Source organism: Notolepis coatsorum, assembly GCF_963971535.1.
Source record: "Notolepis coatsorum genome assembly, chromosome: 7".
Taxonomy (NCBI): Eukaryota; Metazoa; Chordata; class Actinopteri; order Aulopiformes; family Paralepididae; genus Notolepis; species Notolepis coatsorum.
In genome coordinates this window covers 142,468,894-142,480,197 of record NC_140171.1, presented here as the reverse complement: position 1 = coordinate 142,480,197, position 11,304 = coordinate 142,468,894, and the positions used below count along the sequence as shown (strand labels likewise).

General features: G+C 43.4%; 1 protein-coding gene across 1 annotated transcript in view; it reads left to right on the top strand.

Moving 5' to 3' along the window:
- chtf18 (CTF18, chromosome transmission fidelity factor 18 homolog) overlaps nucleotides 1-11,304 on the top strand; it is a 104,790-nt gene that overhangs the window by 74,413 nt on the left and 19,073 nt on the right. Inside the window, exon 20 of the mRNA XM_084318543.1 lies at nucleotides 3,009-3,146. Within this exon, the coding sequence (XP_084174669.1) occupies nucleotides 3,009-3,146 (138 nt within the window). The remainder of the gene's footprint in view (nucleotides 1-3,008; nucleotides 3,147-11,304) is intronic.

The window sequence follows — 11,304 nt, the reverse complement described above, 5'->3', positions numbered from 1 at the left end:
ATTTAGTTTTGAACAGTAAACTAACGTCAGCTAACGCAAGCTAACGCAAGCTAACGCAAGCTAACGGAGGTATGAACATGGACTACTAGACTTTCTGGATCATTTGTTGATATCAGGAGCTATCGGTAGCTAGCCGGCTAAATACCGTTAGACAATGCCTACTAAAAGTGAATAGTTGACTGGGTAATTTTGTTTAAACAGTAACGATAGCTAGGTAGCTAACGATAGCGCAGGTCGAATGCACTACAGACTCGAGCAGAGGAGCCGCCTCTCAGTCCTCTTTGTTTACAAACTCTACACGGGGCGGGCGGGGCTAGGGAGGAGGAGCAGCGGCAGTTTGCAGGTCCTGTGTGTCTGAGACAGACAGCGAGTGAGAGCTTCGCTTGATCGGTTTCCGCGATCGGCGAATATGACTCATTATCGGAATTCACAGATTGCATATTTATACTGAGTATCGGCCGATAACGATCGGTGGTCGATCGATCGGGGCATCCCTACTATCGATAATCTAGCGTTTATTTGAAAACGATTCATAAATAGGCCGAAAAATTACAACGTTTTTGTGTATGCTAGAATATTCCAGTAAATGCCTTTTTTATCACGAAATCTATATATTTTCCTGAAAAACGAGGGCTTTTCAAAATGCTATAAAATGGAAATGAAGCGATTAAAAAAAAATCTGTTTCGACAATGTTGACTGCAAACAAGTCATTGATAAGCGACGGGCAGATTAGACACATAGCCATAATTTAAGAGAGAGATTATGCGTTCACAACGCTATCATTGAAGTGGGTGGTGGCATTCAACCACGTTTTACCATGTTAACCAGTGGCACTGGAAGTGTTAAATAAGATCAGATCTAATTGTGTTTTATTGTGTAATAATTTGTTTAGATTAGGCCTGGTAGGGTAATCAATTGGGTTAGGTTGAGATGACCACACACCTCCCTCCAATAATCAGACACATTAGTCAACCAGTTTAGATTAAAATCACCCAAAATGAACATCCCTGAGTTCCTATATTGAGAGATCTATGAAAGCATATTTCATTAAAGCCTGCAATGATTATTTTCTGACTGCATTTGACACACTTTAAAAACATCTCATGACCACCTGCGATCAGAAGGTCTCGTTGAGTCCTGGTGTCCTGCTGGACTGACTCATGATGACCACCTGCTATCAGAAGGTCTCGTTGAGTCCTGGTGTCCTGCTGGACTGACTCATGATGACCACCTGCGATCAGAAGGTCTCGTTGAGTCCTGGTGTCCTGCTGGACTGACTCATGATGACCACCTGCTATCAGAAGGTCTCGTTGAGTCCTGGTGTCCTGCTGGACTGACTCATGATGACCACCTGCGATCAGAAGGTCTCGTTGAGTCCTGCTGGACTGACTCATGACACCAAAAGACCGGGTCCGAGTGGTGAAACATTCAGAGAGATCCATGATAAAATTGTTCTGAATCAAGAAATTGTATTTTTTTTTGTGAACGGACACAGTGAATTGTATCCTTTTAAATGCCCTTTTAACTCATTCAGCGCCTGTGATTTTCCTCATCCTGTTCTAGCTAGGCCACGCTTTAAAGATAGGGGTGCGTCACCTTGTTTTTAGAGCTATATCATTATTCTATATTATAGCTATGGATACAATACTATGGTCATTTGACAGTAACTATATTCTGTCCAAGACACCATTTTTTTTTCATGCATCCGTTCGCACGTTATCCCATGGTGAATATAAGTATAGTTTCAGAGTGATCCGGGCTAATTCCTGGAAGGCTGAGTTATAGGGCGCTACGTGAATTCTACTAAAAGCATTGGCGTTTCATCCCTGGACACGCTACTATTTCCAAATCAACTGTATATAATGGGTATTATGTTTCATCATGAATGCATGAAAGGGGAGGGGGGGGTCGTTTCTGATGCTTTGATGGCCAGTAACGGCATTCGTTATGAACACCACACACGCTGATCAGTCGGATCGGTACGAAATCATTACAGGATCAAGCTGGAATTGACGTCAGATAGTCCTTACCTCTGATCGGTGCTATTCCAAAAAGAATATTCCAATTGTTTGATCGCCATCTGGTCCATCTGATGTCCATCTGGTCCGCGACATAATCCGACACACACATGCATGGAGGGTCATTAGACGCGTTTCAATGCGATCGGGTGAAACGCTAGACTCCCCTGACCCAAAATATGGCGCCCGGAGCGATTTAAGTGTAACACCCAGTGTGGAACAGGGTTTACTGCACTCGATACTGCCACCTAGAATGATCTGGCCGGTACTGCACCCTTGGGGTCCCAGTATGCCTTTTAACGGCAACATACAGGTCCGTGACATTGAATAGAGTATACTCGTTGTTGGCGGAGATTGAGTTAAAAGGAAAAATAGTGCTTAGGAAAGTACTTGAAAGTCCTTGAATTTCATTTTGCAATGTCTGTGGGAACCCAGATAGATAGTTTGATAGTTTATATCAATGTGTACAGGTCTGATTTGAGACTAGCCATACTTTTAGCTGACATTTGAGAGAACTGTAGGTTGGGCATTCTCTTATTGTTGGGGGTAGACCGTTCCACAGATCACCACCTCTAACAGACGAGACAGTCTGGCCATACAGGACTGGACTGTTTGGATTTAGGGGCGGTAGCATAGCTGATGTCTTCAAGTCTCAAGTTGACCACAACGTCATCATTCAGACGAAGGGTTTCGGCCACTAGGGGACAACGGGGGACCGTGGTCTGCACAGAAGTTCCACATGACTGACTGATGAATGATAATGTTGTATTGTCGAGATTTTCCACCAGGATGAATCTGTTGTTGGAACATCAATTATTAGCTGAAATTATTTGTTAAAGCCTTTCACTGCCACATGACAGAAGGTTAACCCTTTACTATCGTACAACCGACGGTCGCCGTGAAAGGGTTAACCGATTGGTGGTGCGACAGTGAAAGAGTTAAAAGCCCAATACCTAAGTAATGTCGTCCCTGATCTACTGTTTCTCTAGGTGACCCAGAAAGAGGAGAACAAGCGGAACGCTGAACCCAAATCTGCTGAACACAATTCAGCTGAACCCAAATCAGCGGTTAGAAACCACCAACAGAGACTGGCGAACATCGCCAGGCAGACTACAGTGGAGATCAGGGTGAGAGACTCACACACACACACACACACACACACACACACACACACACACACACACACACACACACACACACACACACACACACACACACACACACTAACTGTCATCCAAGCTGTGTGCGCAAACCGTTACATAATATGTAGAGGCAGAGCTCCCTTGTGTGCACAGAGCCATGAGCCTAGAGGCCTGGCCTACACACACACACACACACACACAAGTGCCAGATATCGACGAGTTCGGAAAATCCGCCAAACATGTTTTTAATTCATGGTATGGTTATTATTACTGATTTAGCCTCCGAGATCAAACAAGTGCTATTTATAAATAACAAGAGACGAGCGCTATTAGGTTGGGCTTTGCACCGTTTTATTTTATTTATTTATTTATCTATGAATGAGAGGAATTGGTGTAGAGTAGACCTACAATTGCCTACATAGAGAACACGGAACACACAGAAGTGGATGATTAACCCTTTCATTGCCACACTACAGAAGGTTAACCCTTTACTATCACACTACCGACGGTTAGTGAAAGGGTTAACCTGCTGTTGTGTGGCAGTGAACAGGTTAACCTTCTGTGTATTGTCGCAGTGAAAGGGTTAACCGTTTGGTAGTGCGGCAGTGAAAGAGTTAAGCGGCTGCTGCAGGCAGGATGGTCCTCTAAGCCAGGGGTTCCCAAACTTTTCAGGCCGCGGCCCAAAAAATAAGGCATCAGAGAGCCGCGGCCCAATGCACATCGTCAGGCTTTTTTTTTTTTTTTTTTTGCCATGCGACCGATTTTTTAAGCCAAATATCACTTCAATCCTATTAAGTTAGTTCAAGTTAGTTATTCATTTATATGTGCAATTTATGAGAGGGCTAACTTGTTGCAAAATAATAATGATAATAATAATAATAGCCTCATTAAAATACTATTTTGCTTCGGTTGTTTTCAGCGTTTTATGTGCATAGTTATTTAGTTTGAAATATTTCGTTGAAATAAGTAGATTTTTCGTTTTTGTTTATTTATTAAGTTAATATAAAACCATATAGTCACATTTTAGAATGTGTAAATGCATGCTTTTAATGTTTTTTAAGTGGCGAGTGACTTTTTTTGTTATTGCAGTCGCTCCCCTTCCGTCTGCTTTGGGATAGGACTCAGGAGCAGAGGTGGTTGAAACGCGCAAACTTCACACGCACTAATAAGCATTGGAGGCTATTAACAGTTTCACTATTAACAAGTTTCACCTGAAGAAGGCAAACGCGAAACATTGGTGACAATAAACAGCAAAGAGACAATTGAGTGTGCAACTTTCTTTATCGTTTTCAGTACGTTCTGTCAGTCTGCACCTCTTAAACGTTTTTGGGTGTGCTCCACCTTGTGCTATTAACATGCACAATAACTACACACAATAACAAAAACAACACAATAACCAAACAACCATGAAATGAATATAGGCCCTACATATAGATTCTATGATTATGAAAAACGTGTAGGCCTATGTACTTCAGAAAATGAACTATTTAAAAGCATCACAGTAGTTTGCTATATATAAAGAGATTATTATCACTTGCAGACTGATTGTCACAGATTCAACTAATATTATTTTATCATTCATCATGCTGCATATTTATTGCGTGGACTTGGGCTGTCTCTAACAAAGTGTGATGCCATGCTGTCACGCAGTCTGTCAACCCTCTCTCCTGTGGTGCGTTTATGGACGCCTGCATCACACCTGAATGAGAGTATAACAACGATGTTATGGTTCTGACCGTTTCCCCCCTGCTCACAGACATAGGAGGTGGTTGTGAAACATGCAAACGTTACGCAGTAATAAGCATTGGATGCTTTTAACACGCACATTAACTATATACAAAATAACACAATAATCAAACTATAAAATTAATACATATAGCGCGTTTAATTTAGTATAGGCGCCGCTAATGTTCAACTCACCTAATGAGATGGATGGGCACTATGCTTGGAGCACAACAAGTCCAGTCTGGGCTTGATTTTGGAGACAGCGACTCGGAGATCATCCTCCACATTCAGACGTGATCTGTACTTGTTTTTTATATAGGTCAGGGCAGAGAATGTTTTTTCGCATAGGTATGTCGATCCAAATGGCAACAATACATCCATTGCGGCATTGGATAGCTGTGCGTATTCCCCCTCAACGGATATCCAGAACTCAGCCAGCGGCTTGGACTGAAACTCCGTCTTTAAGGTTCGGTCGCTTGACAGTTCAACAAGCGCGTCCTCCAGGTCGGATGGCAGGTGTGATGCTGTTACTGTGAATGGGGATCTTATCCAGTCATGCTGTTCTGGTGCTGTTTCCTCGGGGAAATACTTTTTAAATCGTTCAAGAAGGGCTTTGAGGTGACTGGTTATGGACATCTTCACTGTGTTCACACTGAGTTCATTTTCCTCCATAAACTCATCCAGCTCTGGAAACATATCAATCCTGCCCATTGCTACCCGTGCAATCCAACGCTCGAGTTTCCTCATGAACGCCAGTATTTTGTCATTGAGCGACAGGATGCTTGTATTTTCACCCTGTAGTGAGAGATTAAGTCCATTCATTTTATCAAATATGCCAGACAGATAGGCTAGCCTTGTTATCCAGCCAGGATCGGAGAGGTGGGCAGCGAGCTGGGGCGCATTCTCCGCCAGAAACAAGCGCACCTCATCCCGCAGCTCAAACAGGCGCGTGAGGACATTTCCTCGTGAAAGCCACCGCACCTCAGTATGGAACAGCAGGCCTTCATGCTCAGAGCCCATTTCGTTGCAGAGAGATGCAAACAGCCTGGTGTTGAGTGGACGAGATTTTATATAGTTGACTATTTTTATGGCTGTGTCAAGAACACCTTTAAGCTCTGCATCGAGCGTTTTGCCCGCAAGAGCTTCTCTGTGAATGATACAGTGTGTGAACTTCACGTGAGGTGCCACTTGCAAGACTCTGGCTTTCAGTCCTTTATTTTTCCCCACCATCGCCCCAGCGCCGTCGGTACACACACCAACACACTCGTTCCAAGACAGTCCCTCCTCTTTCAGTTTCTCATCCAGTTTTAGGAAAACATCCTCACCTGTGCATGTTCCCTCCAGTGCAGTGCACACAAGCATGTCCTCCTCCAGCTTCCCATCAAATGTGTACCTCACAAATACAAGCAACTGGGCACAGTTCGAGATATCTGTCGATTCGTCTAGTTGCAAAGCATATTTGCCTTGCTTCACTCTGTCAATAAGCTGACACTTGATGTCCTGGGCCATATCTGTGATGCGCCGGGCAATTGTGCCGTTCGAGAGCGGCACGGATTCAATTTCACGAGCCAGTTTATCCCCATGCATATTCCGACTCAAAGCTATAGCAGCGGGTTTGATGAGAGTTTCCCCGATTGTGTGTGGCTTTTTTGCCCGAGCAATTAAATATGCCACCTCATATGAGGCCTTTTGCGCTTTCGCAGGGACTGATGTTTGTGTATATATCACCTTGTTTTGGCCTAGCAACTCTCGCTCTTTTCGGCGAAAAAAATCAACGTGTTTCTCAGCGAGAGAGGGGTGCTTTGTTTTTAAATGCCGTATCATTTTGGAAGGCTTTAAGCTTTCATTTGAAAGGACGTCGGCACACACGACACATTGAGGAAGTTGCACCTCGTTCACAACTTTACATATGAATCCATGTTGGATATATTCCTCACGATATTTTCGATATCTATGACTATAGGTAGGCTGTCGCTGGTCCAACTTTGGGTCGGTGCTTCTTTGTGTCGCACTTGGCCCTGGTGCCACATCATCCACATGGCTACTTTGACTATCACCTCCTCCCAATCCCGTGTCAGTTGATGGCCTTTCTGGCGGTGGAACTGCTTCTCGACTCTCCTCCGCTGGCTTCTCTGCTTCTCTGCTTTTTGCCGCAATTAACCAACGTTTCATTTTGAATTTGAGCTAGCTAGCAACAAGTATACATTTGCAACCGAAATTCAAATAACCACAGTGTGTGTCGCTAGTGTCTCGCCGTACCTCAAGTCAATCAAGAGTTTTATTTGTCACGCATACGAGTATACAAGGTGGTCTTGCCCGCAACGATTGTGCATAATAATATATAATAGAATCCAATAATACCTGTCACGTGCATTATGTATACGGACCATGGAAATTCATAGGCTGAATATTATTTATTATCATTTATTAGCATTTCTTTTTACCAGTAATGTAATTTTTTTTTTTTTTTATTATTATTATGGGACATTCTGGAAATCATCTCGCGGCCCTCCCGTGGCTGCTCGCGGCCCACTTTTGGGTCGCGACCCCAACTTTGGGAACCACTGCTCTAAGCTACATGGTCCTCTAAGCTACATGGTCCTCTAAGCTACATGGTCCTCTAAGCTACATGGTCCTCTAGGCTACATGGTCCTCTAGCTACATGGTCCTCTAAGCTACATGGTCCTCTAAGCTACATGTTCCTCTAAGCTACATGGTCCTCTAAGCTACATGGTCCTCTAAGCTACATGGTCCTCTAAGCTACATGGTCCTCTAAGCTACATGGTCCTCTAAGCTACATGGTCCTCTAAGCTACATGGTCCTCTAAGCTACATGGTCCTCTAGGCTACATGGTCCTCTAAGCTACATGGTCCTCTAAGCTACATGGTCCTCTAGCTACATGGTCCTCTAAGCTACATGGTCCTCTAAGCTACATGGTCCTCTAAGCTACATGGTCCTCTAAGCTACATGGTCCTCTAGCTACATGGTCCTCTAAGCTACATGGTCCTCTAGGCTACATGGTCCTCTAAGCTACATGGTCCTCTAAGCTACATGGTCCTCTAAGCTACATGGTCCTCTAGGCTACATGGTCCTCTAAGCTACATGGTCCTCTAAGCTACATGGTCCTCTAAGCTACATGGTCCTCTAAGCTACATGGTCCTCTAAGCTACATGGTCCTCTAGCTACATGGTCCTCTAAGCTACATGGTCCTCTAAGCTACATGGTCCTCTAAGCTACATGGTCCTCTAAGCTACATGGTCCTCTAAGCCAGGGGTTCCCAAAGTCGCGGTCGCGACCCACAGGAGGGTCGCGAGCCGCCGCGGGGGGGTCGCCAGATGATTTCAAAAAAAAAATAATAATAATCAAAAAAATTAAATTTTAATTTTTTTTGCAGTCAGCCCACTGAACGTAGAAGCAGGCCAGGACGCGTCTATGCCTTCTACAACGCTGTTCGGTTTCCGGGTTCCTCTGATTGGCCACTAAGCCCACGTGACCCTATGCTAGCACGCCCCCCTTATCGCCGCAGGTTATCGCGTACGCCCGCACATGCGCATGAGCCGCGACAAGCGCCTTCAATGACAGAGCTCTCATATTTGCGAATGCATAAACTATATCTTAAATATGTGTCTAATATGGCCGTCGCTTATCAATGACTTGTTTTGTTTACATCAGGGTGAGCGCTGTTGCATTCGCAAATATGAGAGCTCTGTCATTGAAGTGGGTGGTGGCAGCGTAACAGCGTTCACCCTGATGTAAAGTAGCGATTTTTTATTGGTTTGTCAAGCCTGTTGCTGCGCTAAAGTAAGTCTCCTCTCAGCCTCCTTAGCCAAATTGAAATGCCAACACTATATGGCAAGGTCCGTGAGCAAGTGGAGAAAAACTCAGTACAATTAAACACTAAGCAACGACCACTGCAAACGTCGAGTGAATCGTCAAGTAACGTTAACGTCATTGCTACTGCTGTGACTAGCTGCTCTAGTCTACCGGTCACAAGGTATGAAGTCATAGTCAAAATCCATACCGTAGCGCAAATTCATACCGTTTATACCGTATACCGTTTATACCGTCCACCCCTACTTCTATATGTCACCAAGCAGTCACATAAGAGATCTCTGGTCCAAGGGGTACCGAGTTGTCTGCCAACGACTCCATGTCACTGGTATCTATGATGTCACAAAGGAAAAGCTCCACGGTGATGGACTTTTGGATATAGGCGTCACTATGAGTGTTGCATCCGCTAACTAACTAACCGTAACCATCATCACAGTACGATAGCTTTATCATACAAGATCGGGACGTGGAAGATGTCCTTATTTGGCAGCGTGTCCTGATCCTGTGAGTGTGCAGACGTTGTCCCGACACCAGCCCAACGTCGTTCAGCCCTCTGGCCTTCACCAGCATCAAAGAGACGAAACGCGGACGAAGGCAGTGAAAGGGTTAACCATTTGGTAGTGTGGTAGTGAAAGGGTTAAATGCTTCTTTAAGGAAAGACGTTTGTTTGTCGTCTGCTGCTGTGCATTAAAGAAGCATTTAACCCTTTCACTACCACACTACCAAATGTTTAACCCTTTCACTGCGACAATACAGACGGTTAACCCTTTCACTGCCACACACGACAACGGGTTAACCCTTTCACAACCACACTACAGAAGGTTAACCCTTTTCACTACCACACTACAGAAGGTTAACCCTTTCACTACCACACTACAGACGTCAGACGGTTAACCCTTTCACTACCACACTACAGACGGTTAACCCTTTCACTACCACACTACAGATGGTTAACCGTCTGTAGTGTTAAGTGGTGAGGAACAGGAAGTGGTCACTAGCCTCATCCACATTATGTGTACCCTAACCCGTATATGGAGGTGTAGTCTGACGTCACTTTAGTTTCCTGCGCGGTCCACCCGTATAGGGATTTATCATTGGGAAAATGTATTATCGGCTATTGTAATTATTCTGCCTCATGAACATTGGCAAGCTTTCCATTTTTGCACAAAATTTGTTCCCTTCTATCCCTAACATTATTGTTTAAGCATTTTTGGTTGAAATAAAGTTAGTTATAAGGTTTTTAATTTGTTGTTAATAAAAAATAACTACACTCACAGTAGAACACCTGTCGTTCAGTGCTGTCTCCTAATCCAGCCAGGAGTCTACGCTGTGTCAGTCAGTCAGTCAGCAGCGCCAAAGTGAAGTGTAGTTCCTCAGTGAACGGAAACATAAAACGTTGTTATTTTGCTACTTTTACAATTAATTGCGAATTTCTTCATGTATAGATTGTGGATGAATACACACAGAAAGGTACACCATGCCAATGTTCATGCTTTATTTGTTTTAAACAAGACGATTTAGAAATGGGTCCATTGGAAATACAATTTCAAGGAGGGTGGATCGTGCGGGAAACACCAATAACGTAACCACTACACCTCCCTATTATGTCATAATATAATAGAACTCTGTGTATCTTATCAGTCCTCCATCTGTATGTACCAGACAGTGGCAGCAGGTGGAGTCAGAGAGGAGAAGAATGTGGTTGACATACTGTGTCGACCAGTGTTTCTCAAATGTACCCCTAGGGCAGGGGTGGCCAACCCGCGGCTCTTTGCCTGTCAATGTGTGGCTCTTCCATCCATAAATTTTTTTTAATAAAAAATAAATGTTATATATATATATATTTTTTTTTTTTTTTTTTTTTTTTTTTATATCACTCATTCCATAAGGACGTAGAATAAACATTTACAGATTTTTTTTTAAATGGTCCATTTGCATGTTCTTGGTATCTGAATCTAGGGACATCTATGGATCTCAGGAAATGTATTCCCAGTGTCAGAAATAGTGTCTGTTACTAGGCTTGAGTAAATTGTAGGGCTGTCCCCGACTAAGGATTTGGATAGTCTACTATGATTGGCCAACATTTGCCATTAGACATAAAAAAAAAAGGATATATTTTTTTTATTTTTTTATCATTCCATTTGGGCTGTGTGGGTGCTTAATGTGCATAATGTAATGCTGAAAATATACACTTTTACTGTATATCTCGGGCATAAGAGGCCCTGTGAGGCCCAAATTAAAAAGACATTAGCAACTTCAGAGGCCAGAGGGTGGGACATATAAACACATTTACTATCAAATAGCATTGTGAGGCTGAACAACAGGACCAATTGACTATACATGTGCTTAAACATTTTAAATAAACATTTACACACTTTTTTTTTGTTTTGTTTTTTTATAGCTAAAAGTGATTTTGTAATTTTGCAACCGTGGGTCTCACAGGGTACTTTTAACCCAGTGAGGCCCAAATAAAAAAGACATTAGCAACTTCAGAGGCCAGAGGGTGAGACCTATAAACACATGAAGGGTGCCGTGAAGGTTGAGAAACGCTGGTGGTGTGGCTCTTTGTGGTACCACAGTAATTTTT